The sequence below is a fragment of the Equus caballus genome, chromosome 8 (assembly GCF_041296265.1).
Source record: "Equus caballus isolate H_3958 breed thoroughbred chromosome 8, TB-T2T, whole genome shotgun sequence".
NCBI classification, from domain to species: domain Eukaryota; kingdom Metazoa; phylum Chordata; class Mammalia; order Perissodactyla; family Equidae; genus Equus; species Equus caballus.
The window spans coordinates 16,737,837-16,760,920 of NC_091691.1; the positions used below are offsets into that span (position 1 = coordinate 16,737,837).

The 23,084-nt window shown below is 46.4% G+C and overlaps 1 protein-coding gene across 4 annotated transcripts in view; it reads right to left on the reverse strand.

Annotated features, from left to right (window-relative positions):
* CCDC60 (coiled-coil domain containing 60) overlaps positions 1-23,084 on the reverse strand; it is a 157,870-nt gene that overhangs the window by 47,717 nt on the left and 87,069 nt on the right. For all 4 annotated transcript variants that reach the window (XM_005612563.4, XM_023647053.2, XM_023647055.2 and 1 more), the window contains exon 3: positions 3,855-4,025. In XM_005612563.4, the coding sequence (XP_005612620.3) occupies positions 3,855-4,025 (171 nt within the window). The remainder of the gene's footprint in view (positions 1-3,854; positions 4,026-23,084) is intronic.

Consider the following 23,084-nt stretch of genomic DNA (forward strand, 5'->3'; position numbering starts at 1 on the left):
AGGCATGCCCGCCCTCCCCAGTGCCTGTTCCTTTGCTTGTTAATCTGAGCAGAGCTCCTGCAAAAAAGAGCCGCCAGTTCATTCCTTCTCTTTATTCCAGGGAAAGGCTGCCAGCTGGCTAGTGTCAGTAGGAGTACCAGACTCTGTGAGCGCCACCAGGCTCAGGGAAGGCGGAATTTGCGCTGGGCTCTTGGGACCCTCATAGAAAGGGTAAGAACCCCTCTGCTCCTTGAGTGGCCTTCTCTGTGTCACACGCCCCTTCAGTGTCCCATGAGGACACTTCAGTGGTGGCCCAATGAGTGGTTGGATGGAGGTTGCTCAGGTCATGACTTGACTGCTTTTTTTTTTTCATTCTGAAAATAATGCTTCTTACTTTTGGCAAAATACACACCCCCTTTTTCAGCCTTGTCCCTAACCAGAAATGCTGGATGCAAGAATTTCTGGTGGGCTGATACTGATGTGTCTTTTAACCGTGCCTCTTTTTTGCCACCCAATGAACTCCCATTCAGCGTTAATGATCTTGCTCCAAAGTCACACCTCTGGGGATTCTTTCCTAATTCCTTTTCACCACCTACACTTAAGGGGATGGGAGTTGTGAAATAATAAGAAAAATATATATTCTTCTCTGTTCCTGGCTCCTGACACAGAGCTCCTAAATCCCATAGAATTTCCTGGGTGATAGGAGCATCTTTTGTTCTCATTAGGCGACTCTGGGTGGGCTCCTGGACAGCTGCAGAATGGGGGCTGGTCACCAGAAAGACCAAGCCATGATTTAGAAGCTTGTAACTTTCAGCCCCACCCCCATCCTTCGGGAAGGGAGAGGGGCTGGAGATTGAGTTAATGATCGATCATGTCTACGTGATGAAACCTCCATAAAGATCCCAACAGTATGGGGTTCAGGGACCTGCTGGGTTGGTGAACACATCCACAGAACAGGGAGGTGGCACTCCCCAGTTCCATGGGGACAGATGTTCCTGTGCCTGGGACCTTCCAGACCCCGCTCTATGTACCTCTGCATCTGGCTGTTCATTTGTATCCTTTACTATATGATAAACTGACAACATAAGTCAGTGTTCCTCTGAGTTCTGTGAGCCATTCTAGAAAATTACCAAACCCAAGGAAGGGGTCATGGGAACCCTGATTTGTAGCTAGCCGGTCAGAAGTACAGGTGGCCCCCTGGGACTTGTGATTGGCATCTGATGTGGGAGCAGTCTTGGGAGACTGAGCCCTTAACCTGTGGGATCTGATGCTACCTCCTGGTAGAAAGTGTCAGATCTGCATTGGATGGTAGGACACCCAGCTGGTGTCACAGAGAATTGCTTGGTGTCGGAAAAAACTCCCACACATCTGGGGTCAGATAGCTTCTCTTCCTCACCCCCAAACTTGCTTTGAAACTGGCCAAGATAAAGTTCCAAGACCGTAATGATGTTTATGGGGCCACTGATATTTTACTGAAGATCTTGTGGGGAACAGAGAAATGGGTTTACATCTCACGCTATGAGGCAAAACTTCACAAACATTTCCGTTAGACCTCTCTGTTCTCTCCCAGCAATGGTTGCCTTTTCTCTCTTCTCTCCTCCAAACGTCCCTTTGACACACACTCTCGGCCCGTCTTCTGCTTGACTCCATCCTCTCTCTTAGGTGAAGTACTTTTTCTCTCCCCCTGTGTTTGCACATTCATTTGAATACTCCCTGCTCACCAAAAAAGGCTCCTCCTCGGGGTGCCCTCTCCTTAGAAGTCATGAAGTGGGGATTGTAAGTCATTAAAAAAAACAATAAGAGTGGCAGAGAGCTGACAACAATGTGGGAATCTCTAGACCCAAACTCAAGAGAGACTGGAACCGGAGAGGTAAGGGTGTTGCTTTGGTCGTAAGGACATGTGCCAACTTAGAAAAGGTTAATTTTCCTCCTAATAGCTTTACAGGCAAGGAAGTGGGACAGAAACCACAGCCCAGGGTTTGCACTTAAGAGGACTCAAAGAGGAGACCCTTCCTGTAACAAGATGGGATTTCCAAAGGCCACACTTTCAGGGGAGAGTAACTGGAAACATACCAGCCCCCTCACGGTCTTGCACTCTGGGTTCCCATCTGTCGCCTTGAACTTTAAGGAGATCCCCGACCATTAGTGTCCAGCCCCATCACCCTGACCCCAGGGCTTCAAAGACCAGAATCCTCTTTTTCATTAAAATGAAATTCACACAATATAAAATTAACTGTTTTAAAGGATGCAATTCAATGGCATTGGAATTAATGGTGGCACAACCGTTACCTTCATCTAGTTCCAAAATATTTTTATCCCCCTGAAGGAGACCCCGTACCCATTAAGCATCACTCCCCGGTTGACCCTCCCTCAGGCCCTGGTAACCACCAATCTGCTTTTTGCCTAGGATGAACCTCAAAAATATTATGGTAAGTGAAAGAAGACAGACACAAAAAGGTCACATATTGTATAACTGCATTGATGAGATCCTTGTTTTTAGGAAGCACATATTCCTATTTCTTTAAATTAACATGTGAAGAACAGAATGTGAAAAATGGTGCAGAGGAAAGGAAGCAACTGCTGTGGGTTGCATTTTCTCTTTAGTGGCACCCTGGCAGTTGGGGTCCTGAAGCTAACTTGGCTCTTGACCTTGGCTTCACATTGGAATCATCTAGGCGAGCTTTGAAAAATACCATGTCCACATAACACGCCCAGAGAGTCAGATGTAATTGGTCTTGGAAGTTCCTTGGGCAATGGTGTTTCACAAACAGCCCAGGTGAGTCTAATGTGTTGCCAGGGCTGAGACCACTGCTCTGCCAGGACAATGGCCATTTCCACCATATCTTTCCTCTCTACCTGCTTCAGCGCCTCCTTTCCACCCCTGGTTTGTGCCTCATTCAGTCTGCAGAAGCTAAGTACCCCAGGATTTTGTCCATGCAAAGTGGCACAGTCCATGCATTTGGTGTCATTGAGTTTGGGACTCAGGGATGCTTCCTAACTGATGACCTTAGTCACAAGGGGGATTATGTGAGCGTCTCTAAGCCTCTGTTCCTAACCTCTAAAATGGGGCTAATTATAGGGCCTATCTCACAGGGATGCTTGGAAATTTAGATGAAGAGATGTGCACATAGCACATAGTAGACACTCATTATAAATTATTGTTGTGGTCATTATTAGTGTTATTGTTAAATGAACGGACATTTAATACTGGACCAGTCTGTTGATGGTCCTGTCCTAACTAGAGGAAAGACCTTTACAAAAAGAGGGGGGCTACTTTATTCAACAAACCAACAAATATTTTTTGTCCACTTGCTTTCGGTGGACCCCGAGCTAGGATCTGGGGTTTCAGGTGTTGGTCTAGAACAAGAGATATTGATGTGGAATAAAGCAAACTAGCAAACAAACACATTATGGGGACCCAGAGTCCAAATGGGTTCTGGAGGTGGTTGGGCTGAAATCCAGGAAACCAGGAGAGGGTGGCATTTAAGCTGGGCTTTGGATAAGTAGAACTGTAGTTGGAAGAGGATGTGGGGAAGAGTATTTAAGGCCTAAGGAACCGCATAGGAAAAGGCCTAGAGGTAGAGACAAGCTGGGGAAGGAGAGGGCAAGAGGCACATTTGGGGACCAGCAAGATTTCTCGTGTAGCTTTTGGCATCGGATATGAGGACAGACATACAGTAGAAGATAGTCCCCTGAGCGCCAGAAGGTGAGGGTGGAGAGGTGGGTTGGACCAGACTAAAAGAAGTCATTAGACACCAGTCTAAGGATGGGCCCCCACTCTTTGATAGCTGCCATCCCCCAACCCAACCAGGCAGCGTTCACTCTCGCTGGTCCTTCCCAAGACAGTTAGGGCCACAGCAACTGTGTCTACTTACGTCAAAAGAATGTCCCCGTACTGGACTTCCGAGATCTTTTTGGCTGGTGTGAATTTATGCTTTTCTTCCTCTTGCAGTTTCTGAAGTTGTTGTTGCTTCTTTTTCATTGCACTCTCCTCCCTCAGCATGGTAAAATAGCTCCTGCCTATCTTCACAGAGTGAATCAAGAAGCTGGAGGGAGAGAGAGAGAGAGAGAGAGAGATGGGTTGAATATTAAGACAATGCTCTACTGTCTTGGGACTGATAATCACTGAAGGGCAATTTCATGCTTTCAGGGCAGGAACCTTTCTGCCCTTAGAATTCCAGAGATCTGAGCTTCAATTCTGGATCAACTTCCTTTTTTTTTTTTTTTTTTTTTGAGGAAGATTAGCCCTGAGCTAACATCTGCTGCCAATCCTCCTCTTTTTGCTGAGGAAGACTGGCCCTGAGCTAACATCTGTGCCCATCTTCCTCTACTTTATATGTGGGACGTTGCCTCAGCATGGCTTGATGAGTGGTGCCATGTCCGCACCTGGGATCCGAACCAGCAAACCCTGGGCTGCTGAAGCGGAACGTGCGCACTTAACCGCTGCACCACCGGGCCAGCCCCATGGATCGACTTCTTATCAAAGACCATGAACAAATTATTTAACGTCTCTAGGTCTTAGTCATTCATCACTCCAACACTTAACAAATATTTATTGATTACCTACTGTGTGCCAGGTGTTCTGCTAGGTGCTATGAAACGAACATAACAATTCACACTCCACAGGATTAGGTACCTTCATGCAGGAAAGGGGGTCGGCAGGCTGCCTGGCTCACCAGTGATGTCAATAGCAGATCAGCACTGTATGGCCTGGGCTCCTGGCGAAGGCTGCCTTCTAGTGGATTCGCCTAATTGCTCACATATGCTTCACATGGCTGCAGAAGTTGAGTAAATCATGTGTAGGTACTTGCTGTGTCAAGTAACGTATGTTGGGACTTTATTATTATTCTTTTCTTGCTGACTCAACCACTGTTTCCTAATCAGATATCTTGATACGGGCTTGATGCGAAGACATTGTGTGCTTGATGGTCTACACACCTCCCTCCCCTTTGCCCATTGTCACCTTGGGGCTGGAGAAGGAGTGATGCCAGAGGTGTGTACATATCTGTCTGTCCACCTGTCTGGCCATCTGGGACGTTGTCAGGCACTGTATTTGATATCGACCCTGATATCAGTTTCCCCACATTAAACCCAGCATATATGGGGTTAAAACCAAAACACTCATTCCCTGCTTACTCTCTGGCTTCCTGGCTCCAGAATCCACTATCCTCCATGGAGACAGACACCGTCAAGGACAAGCACCTGGACTATCTCCTCCCGCAAAGAGATATGGGCCGGTGCGAAAGCTGCTGACCAGCAAGGTCACGGGCTTCCTTCTCTCTGCAAATGTCTCAAGGCCAAAGACAGGCTGGTGGGAAAGCTCCTACCAGCAAGGCCATATGCTCCCCCTCCCCTACCTAAAACCCCAAACAAAAACCCTTCCTTTTAGCTTTTCGGGGAGTTTGGGATTTCAGTGTTAGCTACCCTCTCTCCTTGCTCAGCACTGTGCAAAAATAAAATACCTACTTTCTTCCACCACACGCGGTGTCAGAGATTGGCTTGCTGGCCAACGGGTGAGCGAACCCACTTCAGGGTCGGTAACATATTGAACCACTATCACATTCCTCAGACATGAATGTGGGTTCTGAATTCAATTTTGTTTATTCTCCAAATTTCTAATGAGCGCCCAGTGTGTGCTGGGCATTGTGGTGACTATTGGGGATATAGTGATGATCCGGACACCTGTCCCTCAGAGTTCAGGGTCTGGTGGGGGAGAGAGATACATGAAAAGTCAATAATAACAGAGGGATGGCGGGGGGAGGACTCTGAGTTTTGTAGGACGAAGGCACCTAATTCAGACTAGGGGGTGGATGGAGACATCTTCCTGGATGGGGTGACTCTCTGTTCTCTCTCTGAGTAGCCTCTTCTGCTGTCCTGTTCTTTCTCTTGTGCTCAGTTTTGGGTGAGAGTATTCTCAGCCAGCTGCCATGGTTAGATTCTGATATGATTAATTAATCCCTGCTCATTTGCTAGGAAACTTGAAGTATGACTAAGGGCATATTCATTTCAGCAGTTGGACTCTTGCAAGTGTCCATTGGGAAAATGCTGGAAAGCAGGAGGTAGGGCTTTTCCAGTACTTTTCAAATAACATCACACAGTGATAACTTTTCATTCATTCATTTCTCTGGCAGGCATTGGATGAGAACCTGCTATTCCAGGCACCAGTGAGGGCATTGAAGTTACACAATACACAATGAGACAAGGCATCTGCCTCCCGAGAGTTCATAGTATAAGGGAGGAAGGACACCCACAAACATACTCTCAACACAATGTGCCAAAAAGCTACAGGAACCTAGAGAAATCTAAGGAGGCTTCCTGGAGGAGGTGACATTTGGGCTAAGTAGGAATTTACCAGTAGGAAAACATGGAAAATGGCATACCAGTGGATGGAACAGCAGTTGTAAATGCAAAGAGGTGTGTTATGGACTATATGTTCATGTCCTCTCCCCCCCAATTCGTATGTTGAAACCCTACCTCCCCATGTGGTGGTATTAGGAGGTAGGGTTTGGGGGAGGTAATTAGGATTCTATAAGGTCACGAGGTGGAGACCTCATGAATGGGATTGGTACCCTTAGAAGAGTCATGAGAGAGCTAGCTTCCTCTGCTGTCCACCGAGTGAGGATACAGTGGGAAGTCCGCAGTCCGCAGCCTGGGCGTGGGTTCTCACCAGAGCTCGGCCGTGCTGGTACCCTGATCTCGGGCTTCCAGCCTCCAGAAGCTTGAGAAATAAATTTCTGTTGCTTATAAGCCACAGTCTATGACTTGGTTGTGGCAGCTTGGACTGACTGGGACAGGGGAGTCTAAAGATGGCCCGTTTAGGGAGCTACAGTATCTTCAAAAAGCTGCGGCACAGAAGGAAGGTGGGAGGGTGGCCAGAGCACAAGCTGGTGACACCGGCGGGGAACAGAAGGTGCGGGGCCTTGGGTTCTGGATTTAAGTGAGCCTGGATTTGGGGTTTGCTAGGAACGTACCTTCTAGAAAAGCTTCAGGAATCTGCAAATATCTGACTGAGTTTCCATGAACAACTTTTTAAGCAAATAACAATACTAAAACACAAAACATCCTGTTCTATACCAGCTAAATTCTTTTTGTACCAGCCTCTCCTGACATTTCTATTGCATTTACCTTAGTTCTCCAGTTTTGCCATGCACGTTTTTTTCACATCTTCACATCTTTGAGATGAGAGTGTGTCTTACGATTGTTGGCCTTTCACCGTCACTGCCAGCCAGATGGCAGTGGTACTGAAGTTGTCATTGTCTGTGTGTGCTCAAACTTGGTTGTTACTCCTGATAACCTGATCAGACAGCTGCCCTCTTGATGTTTTAGACAACAAACCATTGGACCATAAGTTGGGGTCTGAAGAGTCCTTTTCTTTGACATATTCTTATAAAATCAAGAAAGTACCAGTATCAAAACTTGCAGACGAGGTGTCAGAAGTAGGAAGAATACCCTGGAGACAAAGGCAGAGCATCCTTTTAAGAAATGCTGCCTCGGACGTTGTCGACTCTGAGTGGAAAAGTGATTCAGGAGAGCAGGACTTTGAACGTGAAGAAATTTGAAGACTGTCTTAACCAATGTAGTTCTCTTATATTTTCCTCTTTATGTGAACAGAGAGTGATAGGTAGGTAAGAGAGAGCTTTTTAAAAATTATGACATGTAACTTTTTTTTTTTTGAGGAAGATTAGCCCTGAGCTAACATCTGCTGCCAATCCTCTTCTTTTTGCTGAAGAAGATCGGCCCTGAGCTAACATCTGTGCCCATCATCCTCTACTGTCTATGTGGGATGCCTACCACAGCATGGCGTGCCAAGCGGTGCCATGTCTGCACCCGGGATCCGAACTGGTGAACCCCGGGCCACCAAAGTGGAACGTGCGAACTTAACCGTGGTGCCACCGGGCCGGCCCAACATATAACATTTTTATGAGAAAAATTCTAAGTGATGAGAAAGACTTCGTCTTAATTGGCAGTGTTTTTCTTCTGTTTTGTTTTTAATGGTGTGCTTTAGATTCGAGGAAATGCAGTCCTTGAGTTTCTTATAAATATGTCACCAGAAGGTCACCAGTCATCTTTTTCTAAATTTAGAGCCTGATTCTCAGCTCATGTAGAATTTTCTGCACATCTATGCTGCGTGTCACATGTCCATCCCAGCCAGTCAGTTGTGGGCGAGGACCAGGCATTACCTGCCCAGTTCACATTCTTGTCAGAGCAAAATAAACTCTCAGGTTCCTCAAGTGTAAAATTGTGCAAAAACAAATGAACGTGTGACCTAGTGCAACACAGTGAAACCACATTACGGATAACTCTGGCCCCCGACTGTCAGTTCCAGGCGCTTTTTCCTGGCATTTATTTTTAAGTTTAGGAATGCAAGCAGTTGATATGATGTGGAATTCGTGTTTGAAACAAAAAATACGCTTCTGTTTTGCTTTTAAGCTTCTGAATCCACGAATCAAAGTGTCCCGAGGTTGCAAGATAACGTGATGGAAAGAAAACTTCCATCATGGGCAGTTCCTTAATTTCACAAATGAGGATTTTCTTGACGTAGCACAAACGAAGCCAGTGCGGAAGTCACTGGGAGCTGGAGCTGACGTGACGGCAACCGTTTTTTATTGTTGTGTTTCTTCACGGAGACCCTTCTCTCAAAATTTGGTTCAGAGGTCGAGACGGACACGTCACATGCACTACAGGGATGTGAAATGACTTGTGACTCACAGAGTGAGCCTTTCTGGGCAGAGCAAGTGTGAACTCAGCTTGAGAGAGCAGGAGGGGCGACTGGCTTGGGGTGACGTGGTGGTTAGGGAGTAGGGCTGGGGCAAGGGTTCCCTTGTCTGAGTGTGATTTGAACTTCCCGCCAGCACCAAGAAGGGGACCTGGACTTCTCATCAGCTTGCCCGGATGTGGGGCAGAATGGGAAGAGAGATCGGGGAAGTTTGAAAGCTGTCAACAGCCACACATCAAAAATGAAGTCAGACTCTATTAGATTCACGCTCAAATTCAAATTTGTGTGTTTGCCTGAATAACTGCATCCTTATCAAACATCCACCAAAAATTCATTGACTGCCTACTATGTGCCAGGCACTATTCTAGGTGCTGAAATACAGCAGCCGACGGAACAGTCGTAAAATCTTGCCCTCATGAAGTTTACAGCCCAGGGCGCGAAGAGAGACAAAAACAAAGAGGTCGGTTGTGGACAATATGCTAAGATCTGTAGGAGAACATAAAGCAGAGACGCAGGGAGAGTGACTGCCAGGGGCGGGGTGTCAGTGCCATTTTCGATAGGTGGTCAGTGAAGACCTCAACAAGAAGGTGACATTTGAGGAAAGACGTGAAGGGGGTGATGGAGTAAATCATGCAGGTATCTCAGGAAGAGGGTTCCAAGTGGAGGCAACAGCACGTGCAAGGGCCCTGGGCAAGTACAACGTTAAATTAAGAAAAGTTTCGCTTTTATGGAATAGAATGTTATGTGGTATCACACAGTACATTTTGTGCTACTAAAATATTGTGTTTACCTGCTTTAGATATTTGTGTTCCATTGAAGACTTTTGTTTGTCGGGAATGTTCTGCTCCAAAAAAGGAGGGAAGGAAGGAAGGTGGAAGGAAGAAGGGAGGGATGGAGGAAGGAAGATGGAAGGAAGAAAGGACGGACAGAGGGAGGGAGGAAGGAAGCAGGAAGGAAGGAGGAAGGATGGAATGAGGAAGGAAGGAAGGAGGGAAGAAGGAAGGAGGATGGAGGGGCTGTGTCCCAGACTGGAAATTGTAGGGAAGCACCAGGCGGCATTGCTACTCCGGGCGCGGCTTCCCCACCCCTGTGCTTGAGGCTGCTACTCCAGGAGGCAGCAGATTTACTATTTTAATTAAGAAGCTCATCTCTAATGACTCAGTTGAACATCCTCACGTGCAGGCCCCCAGTGATGATGAGCTGTGGAGACCCCTGTCTGCCCTTGGACTTCAATGAGACTTCCCAAGTGCTTCCAGCATGCTCTTGAGATGCAGCAGTCATCTGGATAAGAGGCATTTTTATTGAACTAGGCGATGTTGTGATTTCATATCTGTGGTGGAACTTAGCCCTGCCCTCCAGTGTTTCTGTGGCCCACCCTCCCGACCCCCTCACTTCTGGGTGCATGAATTAACTGATTTACCCTCACACCAACCCTCCGCTGAAGGTGCTGTTATCATCATTTCCATGTACAGATGAGGAAGCTGAGGCCCAGAAGGGCAGGCTCACAAAGCTGGAAAGGCGCAGAGCTGGGGCCTGAACTCAGGGAGTAGACTCCCTATGGAGTCCAGCTGAACACTGTGCTGGTCTGTAGAACGTCAGGATGTTTCTGAATGTGGCTAGTCAGCCTTTCCATTGGAAAGTCTTGCCAGCCTGCCCTGGAAATCCCTTTTGTTGACTCAGAAGAATCCATGAGCCATTGGGTCTTGGGTGGCTTGTCATTGACTGGCAGGTGTCAGGGGCTCCCCTTCAGCTGTAAAACCTTCTGTGCTGTGGGTCAGATTCTCTCATGGAGGGGAAGGCTGTCAGCAAAAACTGTCACGTCCTGGGACACACCACGGTCTTCAGGGGCAAAGAGTGGGGCAGGCACCGAGAGGACTCCTCAGTGTGATGATTGTGTGCGACCGCGGGAGGGCTCCAAGGACCCCGGAGCTGACCCAGCAGCTGGGTGGGCTCTGGGCTCTGATTTCAGTCTGTAACTGGACAAAAGCCTCGGTCTTCCCCTGCAGAACCTGTACTAAGTGGATCCTGAAATGCACGTGTTATGGATTGAATTGTGTCCCCGCCACATTCCTACGTGGAGGTCTAGCCCCCGGTACCTGTGAATGGGACCTGATTTGAAAATAGGGTCATTGCAGAGGGAATTAGTTAAGATGAGGTCATGCTGGAGTAGGATTGGCCCCTAATCTGATATGACTGGTGTCCGTATGAAAAGGGGAAATTTAGACACACACGCACGCAGGGAGAAGGCCGGGTGAGGATGAAGGCAGATATCCGAGTGATGCTTCTGCAGGCCGAGGAATGCCAAAGATTGCCAGCAACCCCTAGAAGCTAGGGGAGGTTGTCTCTCACAGATCTCAGAAGGAACCAACCCTCTTGACACCCTGATCTTGGACTTCTAGCCTCCAGAAGTGTGAGACACTAAATTTCTGTTCTTTAAGCCACCCAGCTTGTAGTCCTTTGCTGTGACATCCCCAGGGGACTAATGCGGTATGATCCGATACACAGGCCTACACTCATGGAACAGCCGAACTCTCTTTATTTTCTTTGACTGTGAGGGTTAGCAACAACCTTCTTAAATTAGTTTTATAACAAGTGACTGGCTGATGGTCCATGCCACAGTAAATAAAAGGGCCTTGAATATCATGTATGAGGCCCCAGGCTGGACACCGGTTCTGTGTCAGACACAGATTACATGCCAGCTTCTGTTCAAGGCCCTGGCATTCCAAAGGTGAACACATCCTTCAAGGATTCACAGTCTTCATCTCTGCATCTTAGTTATCTATTTTTTTTTGTAGTAATTAAGAGATTTGTAAGAAATTTATTTGACTTATTTATGCCCTTATTCCAAAAAGTATTCGAGGCAGAGAATAAAAAAGTGAGCAAAGTAGGAGACAGAAAAAACAAGAAAACAAAATCAGGCAAGAAAAGTATCGAAACCCATGCCGCATGATCTAGTGCACAAATTTGGCCCTGAGCATCCTAGTGGCCAATGCAAAGAGGGAAATAGAATCTCTCATGTGATTCCTAATGACAGTAAGATTTTTAAAAAGCTGTTTAGGAGATGCCTAACTATTCCTCATGCTGAAATTGGGAAGAGATTTCTTTAAAGGATCTGTGCAGAGATGACACTGTAAAAAGCCAGGTCTACAACAAATGCCTCGATGCAAATAATGATGAATGCTTGTCTTGTCAATTAGCTCACAGAAGGGAATAGGGGAGTTAGTGTTGGCCAATTTGAGGAACCTAGCAAGCAAGTTTTTTGGTGGAATTGCAGCCTCTTTTCAACCAAGGCAGCCAGATTCCCATCTGCTAGATCTTCTGGAAAGCCCCGGGTGAGGGATGAACAGAGATAGGGGGAGGGTCTGGGCCTTCATGTCACACACACAGTCTATTCTGGGAACTTCAGGCTGTGGGATGTTCATGCAGCGAGCTGTGAACTGCTCCCCCGTGCTGCGGAGGCCCATTTAAAAATGCTTAATATTTTAGCAAATTCCCACTTAATTCCCTTGTATGTTCCCTACATTTTCTTCATCGTTATTGCTGATTACCAGGCTATTCGTGTGAAGGGAGCTATTTGCTGGAAAGAGCAGTTTTCGCCTTTCAATTCACTCACCCACGGCCTCTGGCTCACTGCTCGCCGCGATGGAAAACTCCCCTGGCTGACATCGCAAGAGGAACGACGGGGAGTGAAATAATTAACTGCACCAGGCAAACGGAGGGAGGAATGGAAAGTTTCCTCCGCCCAGTGCGATTTCCTCTTAACTGATGTGTGAGAGTGGGTTTTCATTTTTAAGAACGTATGTTCTCCTCATGGGAGTCTGTGTGTGAGCTGATGAATGAGGAATGCTCCCTTTGGTGATAGAAACACTCTCAGCAGGGCTTAGCCGAGACAGGCCAAACGGACAGAAGGACAGAAGCCCAGATTTCACTCCCCAGCGCCTTCCAACTTGAGGGCTGGGACATGGAGTGGGAAGGCGTGGAGGGGACAGCTTCCGGCTGGGGTCTTGACTTTGCTGCTCTCTTAGGCAGGTTCTAAACCTCTCTGGACCACAGCTTCTTCATCTTCAAATGGGGAAAATGTTAGTTCTTGCCTCAAAGGGCTGTTGGGAGGATTAAACGAGACGATGGACGGTGGTACATCAGTACGGTCCCTGGTACATCAGACTCGATGACTGGGAGCTTCTGTTATTATTGTCATCTCACTTAACAGTCCCGAGAGGTTGGTGTGATTTACAGATGAGAAAACAGGGGGAGAAGTTAAGCAAAGGATGAGGGGCCTAACAGCTGGAAAGGGGCAAAGCAGTGGCTGGGAGCCAGGAGGGCCGATTCCAGAATTTCTCTCTCTCCACCTGCATGCTGCAAGCACAGGCACTTTCAGCAGGAAGCCTTAAAGTTTTGGGCTTACGTATGTCTGGGTTGTCGTGCAGAGCTCATCTCTAGGCCTGTAGAAGAGAAACTGGTGGCTTACTTTCTCCCTTTAGACCATGTTTTACCCAATCCAAGAAGCCCTCTGTGACAGATTGGTTCATTATTCAGCAAATACTCCATCCCTCCCCCATCCCCTCCATTATGGGTGTAATGTGCTTCCCAGCACCCTGACTTTGGGCTTTGCCAACGTGACTTCTTTGGCCAATAGGATGTTAGCAGATAGGACCCGAACAGAAGCTTGAAATGAACTTGCTCTTTTGGGTCCAAGACAAGAACAAAGCCCACTATTTTGCTGAACCTAGAAGAATGAGAAAGGTATAGAACAGATCCAAACCCAGGTAATCTCAGCCTACATCAGTCAAACCCTAGTTAACCTACAGACACATGAGCAAGAAAGAAATACTTATTGAAAGTCACTGAGTTTTGAGGCAGCTTGTCACACAGCATTATGGTGAAAATAGCTGACAAATACATCATCCATGAGAAGATGCACCCTTGCTTTATGAACCACAAAGAAGGAGAAACCCATGCCAATTAAATCAAGACATGATTGTACTTTGCATCCCCAGTTCAGAGATATTAAAATGTGAAAAAAATGTGTGCCTCTTAGATACGATAAAATATGATATTAAGAAAGAAATTGCCTCAGATCTGAGAAAAAATGGTCTGGAACAGAATCTGGATCATAACATAATTAACAGCCCCTTCTGAGAAGTATCTAGCATATTTGATAAAATATTTGAGCCATTTTCTAATATTCTCTGATGAGATTAAGAGTCCTTTCTGGGGTGTTAGATTTACCCACACAGCTGGCCCATCAGACTTGTAACAAGGTCATTAACCTTTACCTCACCATTCTGCCCTTGAGCGATGCTATCTAGGTCCTTGCTACTCAAAGTGTGGTCCCTGGTCCAGCAGTATAACCTGAGAACTTGTGAGAAACGCAGGGTCTTGGGCCCCACTCAGACCTTCCGAATGAGAATCTGCATTTTAACAGGACCCCCAGATGACGTATATACACATTGCAGTTTGAGATGCACAGGTCTAGCTACCCTCTTCACCTTATTAAAGAAACTCTCTCCAGAAAGAAATCATCCAACTGGCTTTATTAGAAGCCTGATTTCCTTGCTACAAGTTTGAAAGGAGACTTTGTCACACGCTAGCAATCAATACATCTCAGAAAGTTCTTTAAGCATATCTGTGGTAGACAGTCTCACCCTTCGAGGGCACTGCTCGCAATGTCCCCCATTACCTCCATCCCAAGGGCCCTACAGAAACCAAGGACTGTGTAGGAGAAGAAGACGCTTCCTCTACCCAAATGTGGGCTCGTCTGGCTGAGAACGAATTAAATTCACATGAGACAGAACAGCAGGAGAAAATTAAACAAAGCTTTATAACATGTATACATGGGAGAGGTCAGGCAACCTGAGAAACTCGCCAAAATGGCTGAAACAACCACTTAAACATCTAAAGACAGTGGAGAATGTTGGGGGTGGAGGAGGAGTCGGTCATGGGAGATTACCACACGAGTACAGTAAACAAATGCAGATTTAAGTCCCTGCCTTTGGCATTAAGAGTTTCTAGAGACAAGGTCATCTCCCATTCTTCCTGGTACAGAGGGAGATATCTTTACAGGTGGAGTGTTCCTTCACGATGTAAATGTCTCTTACAAAGGGAAAGTAAATTCTACTTTTCAGTTGCTTTCCTGTCTGCAAAGTAACCAGCCTCAAATAATCATCATGCCAAAGAGACATATCTTGGGGTGGCCAATTCCAGTCCCCACAACTGAATGTCACGTAAAACAGACAGCCCCAGCTCTCTTCCCAGGGGCCTTGCAAGAAGGACTGGAGAGCTGGGAGGCGGCAAAGGGAACTCGTGCTGAACCTTCCCATTATGGGGGGCATGGCATTAGCCACGGCGAATCACTTTGTTAAAAACCAACAGCCCCTATGTACTTTAAAAAACCTATGTACTTAAAAAAAACCACAACTTTTAACGGTATTAAGCCTCTGCATCCAGCTGGTTTTCACTCACATTTTTCATCTCTGCCTGCAAGAAATATGGGGCTATAAAGCCAGGAGTGCTTCGACGGGCAGGGCAGAATGACATTAAGATGAGCAAACACTTCTGGCAATCTGATTTCGGGCATGTCCTGCTCTCGCTGAAGGGAATTGCCTACATGGGAAATTTTCACTTAACAAATTTTGCTGTTTTCAAATAACAGCAAATAAATCACTTTCTTCCCAGTTTGTGGAGGCTGGAGTCTCGGAGAGCCCACTTCATCTGGCTGGCTCACACCTTGCCTTGTCAGCCCACCCAGACATATCGATTTCTGAGGAGGAGAGGACGAACATGATGGACTGAAGGGATCTGAAACGTGGTCCTTAAGTTCTTGAATTTCCAAGCAACCTATACAGGCAAATTAATAACGCAGCCCTAGTTCAAACAACGCACCGAGCAAATATTTTGCATTTAAATTCCTGAATTAGAATGCCCTGTTTATACAATAACTTAATAAATCTAGCCTGGCTGCCAAATTGACAAGAAGGTGAGAATCATTCATTAAAATGCAAATGCAATTGAGATGAAATTTGGAATACATTTATTACAGTAATTGAACTTCAGTCAACTGTAGTCACAACACAGATTTCGAACTGCCTTTCAGACAAAAGGACGTGTTGTATTATTTCTCCCCCCAAGTTAATATCTTTGTCAGCATGCAAATTAAGGCCGTTTCCTGAGTGCTAATGATTTGCAATGGAGGATTTCACTCTTCTTTATGGGACAAGATTGCCAGAGATAAAGGGCAACAGCATACACAAAGGATTGCTCTGGTTGCTTATTGTGTATACAGCAAATTGATTGCAAACATATTCTGAGTGCTTATTGCAACCACATTCTTATTAAATCACACCCGAACATCTCTTTACCATTCCTGGGTCATTTGCTAATTGTAATGCCCAACAATGGGAGGTTTGCCGAGTGGAATAAGGATTTCACCTCTCAGATCAAAAGTTTCAGACAGATTTCTCTCCTTTCTGAAGGCTCAGCCCAAAGAGACGGATCCATTCGTGGGTTCCGTTTGATCGTAAATCAGATGGAAGAAAGACGAGACTGGGACTGTCATAAAGGCACAGAAAACTTGACTCTCAGTGGAAAAGTCGCTTTAGCCCCTGCAGTTTTATTCTCTCCCGTTCCTTTGCAAAATTCACCTGGCACGTCTGAGGTCTGCGCAAACAGCGCATGTGCACCTGGCAGACTGCTTTTGGGAGTGGGAAGAAGACCCAAGCGAGAGCATTTCTTCGGCTAAGGATAAGTGTGCTGTTCAGAAGCCACTCTAGGGTGACAAAAAACAATTTGTTTCACCTGTGAAATGGAGAGATTGCTTTTGTTTTCCTTACCCCCTTCATATCCATCAATTGATCACGAAGTGGTGTCAATTCTACTTCCTGAATATCACCTGCTTGTCTTCCTGTGGCCACCATCTGAGTCAGAAACTGTCATTTGTTGCCTTCATTGCTGTAAGTAGCTTGCTATGTGGTCTTTCTCCTTCCCAATCCATTGTCCACCTGGTGGCCACAGGGCTCCTTCTAAAATGGAAATCTCATCATTCCCATCAGAGTGCTCCAAACCCTTCATTGGCTTCCCACTGTTGTTAGGATGGAGCCCTTCCCACGACAACAAGCTCCTCTAAGACACAGGCTTTCTCTCTAACCGCTCACCCAGGCATCTGTGTGCATCCCTCTACCCCAAAATTGCATGTGATTTTGCTTCTGCCTGCAATATCTTCTCCCCCTTGTTCACTTGCCTGATTTCTACTTGTCCTTCAAGGCTTGGGAGAAACTGTCAATTGTTGACCATTCAGTCCCATACTTCCTCCTCACAGAACTCCAGGCTAGGTCCAGTGCCTCCCCTGTGCCCCCACAGCTCCCTGTGCCTATGTGCTCCCGTTAGTGCACCCATCACACTATATGGCCGTTGCCTGCTTCCTTGTCTGTTTTTCCTGCTAGACTGTGGACTCGTTGAAGGTAGTGCCTGGCAGAGCATAGGTCATCAGCACTTGCTGGTTTTCCTTCTCTACCTCTCTCCATTCCTCCCAATGGCAGAAAGTACCAGTTGCCTACCAAAAAATCCACTTCCCCAGCTTCCTTAGTGACAGACCACATTATCTGGGGCATCAAAATGCCTAGAGAGGTGCCGGCCGGGTGGCATAGCCATTAAGTTCGCGTGTTCTGCTTTGGCGGCCCGGGGTCCACTGATTCGGATCCTGGGTGCGGATCTATGCACCACTTGTGAAGCCACGCTGTGGCAGGCGTCCCACATAAAATAGAGGAAGATGGGCACGGATGTTAGCTCAGGGCCAGTCTTCCTCAGCAAAAAGGGGAGGATTGGAGGCAGATGTTAGCTCAGGTCTAATCTTCCTCAAAAAAAAAAAAAAAAAGAAAAGAAAAGAAAAAAGAAAAAAATGCCTAGATAAAAGATCAATAAAATAAAACAAAACAACAACCAACACAACTACGTTTTCCAACTGCCCTTGCAGAAAGGACAGGTCAATGAGGTACAAGTGGAAGTCGTTGGGACGGGCTTCTGGGAAAACTCATCAAAGGGAGTTAATATTGGATAGTATATGCCTTTTGGCCCTTTGCTCCCTTCTTCTTTCCTGTTGCCTGGAACTCAGCTACAATGGTTGCAGTGGCAGCAGCCATTGTGTGAACATGAGGAAACCTTGCAGATGGAAGCAGATACTAAGGACAGAGGATTAAAAGATAGAAGGAACCTGGGTCCTGGATGACCATGAAGCCCTATACCAGTACTTCCTCCAGAAGGTAAACTTCTTTTACGAGAGGGAGGTAAGCCTTTATCTTGTTTAAGTCATGGTAATTCCAGGGCTCTGTTTACCCTTCAGCAGAATACAGTCCCAACTGGCAATCTCTCTCTCTGTCTTTGTCTCTGTCTCTCTGTCTGTCTTTCTCTTTCTTTATTGTTCTGTGACCAAACTGTCATAATCAGAATATTTAAAATACCATCATCCTTGGCTAAATCACTGGCCACGGACTAGGGAAAGACATTGGGAGAAGTTAGTTTGGGTAATGGGAAAGAGACAAGGAAACTTCGAGGCATGAAACTCTACCAAGAGAAGTAGGTCTGAGAGAGTCACCACTGGGGGTGCCTGGGGCAGCTGGGAAATAGACAACAGCAGGGTCTGAGCCTGTAAGGAATGAGGGCTGGGAGCATGGGGAGCGGTGCAGTTGGAGAGAAGCCGTATTGACTGGGGGTTGGGAGGAGGAGCGTAGTCATGACTTGAGGAGACGCCGAGCTGGGCACTCATATAGAGTGCCACTCATATAGAGCATTATCTCCCTGAATCCTCGCGACATCCCTAAGACGAAGGTGCTGTTATCCCCATTTTGCTGATGAGGAAACCAAGGCTCAGAGAGGTCATGCAGTCCCACTGTAGGGTTAATAAGTGGTGGAGCTGGAATTGGGACCCAGGTGGCCTCATTCCAAAGTGTTGCATGAGGAAAATGCCCTGGTTTTGGAAAAGGTCTGTTCTGGTTTTGACTGGTCATCGTCTCCTTGTCACTCAATGTCTGTGAGTCAAGTCATTTTACTTCTTTGAGATGTATTTTCCTCATCTGTAAAATTGGGATAGATTAATACCCATTCTAGGATATTGTTGAAATCATATATGAGAAGCACTTAGCACGGTGCCTGGCAGAGTGGAGGTGTTCAATAAGTGGCAGTGAACTTGCTGTTTTCATCACCGTCACTGTCACCATCATAGCCGTGAATGCCGGCTGTTACGACTCTCTTGCTTTGCACACAGCCAGGTCGGTGGTTTGGCTCTAAACCCCACAGGCTTCTGGAAAGTGGCACTTGGTTCAAGTGGCGAGCTTAGGAAGTGCTCTTCTTCTCTGAGGGTGGCAGCAAGAACAGTCTATTAGACCACAATTATTTTGGGATTTGGTAAATTGCACTATGCAGTAATTCATAAAGGTCTGTGAATCTACTGTACGTGACGGTGGTAGGATAAATGCTTGGTTATCATGTAAATAATGAAATTTATTAAGATAAAGGGCCAGGGTATTAACCTCTGCTCTGCTGAATAAGAAATTACACGCAGAACACTTCTAATTATTTTAAGTGATTTTCTTCTCTGGGTTCTTCCTTTATTTAATCTCTGGCTCAGATCTTCATGAAAGAGAATGAAGGAGGAAGAGGAGGAGGAGGAAAAAGACGAGGAGAGAAAGATGGAAAGAAGAATCAAACAATCCATGGCACAGCCTCATGGGTGTTTCGGAGGAGGACATCGCTGCTGGTAACAGTGAATTATACAGGTTTAGGCGAAAGTGGGATGTACATTAATGTGAATTAGAAAGCCAAGTTCTAAGATGAACTCTGCCAACAGCTGGCTGTGTGATTTAGGCAGAACAATTAACCACTCTGTTCTATTAGCTAGGGATAACCATCACTACCACTACCCCCACCCCCACCCCCACCACTAGAATATCTTCCTAAAACGATCCTCCAAGGCAGCTAATTAGAATTATTAGCCTCACGTCACCATGAAGAAACTGAAGTAGAGAGAGGTTCAGTGACTTACACAAGGTTACCCAGATGGGGTGGAGTCTGGGCTGGTGCCCAAGCTTGAGCGAGCCTATCTTCTTCACCTGTTCTTTGAGACAATATTGTCTTATCTGACTTGTTGTGAAAGACGAAAAAGGAGGGATAGATGTGAAAGCATTTAAAAAAAAATGTCATGCAAACACAAAGTACAATTCCAAATTAGATATTCAAAACTGCTCTGTAAAGAGAAAGGATTGGTCCTCACCACCTAATCACATTATGGCTAATTGCCAGGGCCACAATTGGAAAAGCAAGCTCTCTCATCAACGTAGGGTACGCACAGAGATGAGCAGGTGATGAGTGAAATTAAGATGCAAAAAAGCTGTATCGCTATGCAAAGCAGCTTTAAAATTTTGGCTAAACTAATCTCTGGAGATTAAATTCCTTGAAGGCAGACACCATGTTATGCTCATTACTTCTACCCCTCTCCATTCTTTGGCACATAATGGGGACCGAATATTATTTTTGATCATCAATTTTAGAAAATGGCGAGTTGATTCAGTGAAGAAGAAAAAAGGGTTCTGTTGATTAGTTGATCTCCTATTGAAGGTCAGTTCTCTGCTTATCTATCTCTAAGATTAGACGCAACATCTGCAGGCAATATCTCTCATGATTCACAAATTTACTGTCAGCAAGTATTTATCTAATCTACGTCTCTTCACTGCTTGCCAATCCCATTTCCATATATCCTGCCTCACTTTGAATGCAACTTATTTAATTCCTTCTTTTTCTGACATCTTTATTGGACATCCGCTATGCCCAAGGTGCTGTGCAAGGCTGAGGGAAGATGCAAAAACTTAAAAGATCTGGCCTTTGGCTTCAAAGAATGGCTGCATTCTAGTTGGCATTTGGGCGCCAGAACCCTCCGTTCCTGGAGTCCATGGCCTTCCACTGGGAATCATTGTTCTGACCTGAGACAGAAGCTAGACTGAGCATTTTGGAGGCGAGAAGACCATTGGCAAAAGCCCCATGTCCTCGTTTTGCAAATGGGGAAATTGAGGTCCAGAGAGGAGAGGTAGCACATGGCAAGTCAGAGGCAGATTCAAGACATGAATGGGGGCCTCTGGTTTCCCAGTCCAATGCACTCTCTTTGAAACCCTCTGCCACCTAAGTCACCATTCAAGGAATTGAAAAGCATGACATGTTTAGCTGGAGGTTTGGAGTTCAAAAATCTTGGCAAAGGAATGATCCAAAGAAGTTTTTGCTTCTTAGCTCTGCCCCGTTGACGTTTTGGTCCTCCACTGTGCGGTCCTCTTGCTAGATATGAAGATGCACATCTTGGGAAAAGTGCAGCATGTCACTGTTTTGAGCCCTCCAATGGCACCCCTCCATCCACGGCGCTGGCTCCACTCTGCTTTGTCTCAGGGCTCTACCCCTCAGTGGGGCTGAGTACCCAAACTCACCATCCCTAAGATCAGGCTGCCATCATCTCTCCCCTGGATAACTGCCACTCCCTCTTCACTTGCCTTGGACCTCTTTTTCCCCTCTCTGATACCTCCCAACATTGCGCATCATCTCCAGACTTCCCAGTACAGCCTCCAGGGCTCTGCCTGACCTTCTTCCATCTCCTTCTCTGTGCTCTTCCTCATCTCAGTGTCTTTGCTTGTACTGCTCCCCTGCCTGGAATGCTCTTTCCTTCTTCTTCACCTGGCTAACTTCTCATCCTTGAGAACTTGCTCAGGTGTGAGCCTCGCCCTGCACCGGAAGTTACCTCTGCTTTTCCCAGGCTGGATCAGGCACCTCTGATCTGTGCTACTCTGAACTGCAGTTGACTTGTCTGTCGGTGCACTCCCTCCTCCCACCCTCAGCCCCAGACTGAGCTCCCTGAGGGCAAGGGCAATTTCTAAATCTTTTCTGTCTCCCCAGACAGATATATTTACACATGAATAACTAATATTTATTACATGAATAACTAAACCATTGGAAGTTCTTGCATTTCAAATCCTAATTAAATACCTGCCTACCTTTTGGCATGTAACAATGATGCCGCCCTAGTCTGACGTGGTCCATTCACATCCTCTTTGGATGGAGCAGGTGTATAGAATCCTCTGTGCAGAGCTGAATCATCCAAACAAGAGAGAGATAAATGGGTGCCTTTGAAATATATATTTTTCCAACTGGGAACTGGAATATAGCTGTGTTCTGGAAGAAGTGATCAAATGAAACAGGCTCCCCATGTGCCTCTCAGGAAAGTTGTTTCTTTAGCTGGTAATTTGGTTTCTGACTTGCCTATGCCAAATAACACGCGGTGTTTAAACCCTCACAAGGAATGCAGATCCAGCATTATACAATATGCACATGTTATGCTTTGATGGATGGTACAATCTCCCCGACTTTGCAAGCTTTATGTGACCTCACTGTTCACATACACACACACACACACACACAGACACACGCACCCTTGTTCACACACCATCCTGCCCCCAAAAGTCACCTCAGACCTTGTAAACATCCTGAAATGCAAACACAGTGACAGCGACCTAAAATGGCCATTTTGTCAGAGGATGCTGACCAAGGCTGCCATCCCACTGGCTTCTATGTGGTTAAAGGTGCCTTGGCCCAGGGCTACTCTTTAATTAGTGTGAGTCAGCGTTTGTATGAGAGGACTGCATCTCTTCTGGAAGAAGGAGAAGAAAAGCCTGCCAAGAGTCAACAAACAGTTTCATAAGCATCCCAATTAGGGTGGATTCTGGAAGGGAGCGGAAGCCCACCACAGCTCCGGTTTCTAGGCAACGGCTCTTAGGAGTTCTGAGCCTCATTGCAAAGGGAATGCTGGCAAGTCTGCCTTGTGAAGGAGTCTAACGTGCCTCTGCCGGCTCCCCTCTGCCCCCCGCCTTCTTGTCTATTTACCCCATCATATTTAGAAGCCAGTTATGTCTTGGAGGGGGTGCAGAACAAGGGAAATATCTTTGAGGGCAAAAATCCTGGGGAAGACTCAGGCTTGGGAAATCATCCTAATGATAGCCATGACTTATAGAGCACTTTCGAGGGGGTCAGGTGGGCCCCTAATGCCTCACCCTTGTCATCGCATTGAGTCCCTACAATAGCCCCACGAGGCAGGTACTACAATTTCAAAGATGGGGAAACTGAGGCTCACTGAATTGAAGCCACTTGCCTAAAGTCACACAATGAGAAGGTGGCAAGGCCAGGATTTGCACTTTGGTCTGTCTTAACCATTGTGCTCTCCTGCCACCTGTCAGCACCAGGCACTTAGCCCACCTGGGAAAACAGAGGCGCAGCACAGCATTTGGAGGTGGCTCAGCTGTGTGTTCAGTTCTGAGATAAACTGGTTGATTTTTTTTTTAATGCAAACCCTACCCCGCAATACTCATTA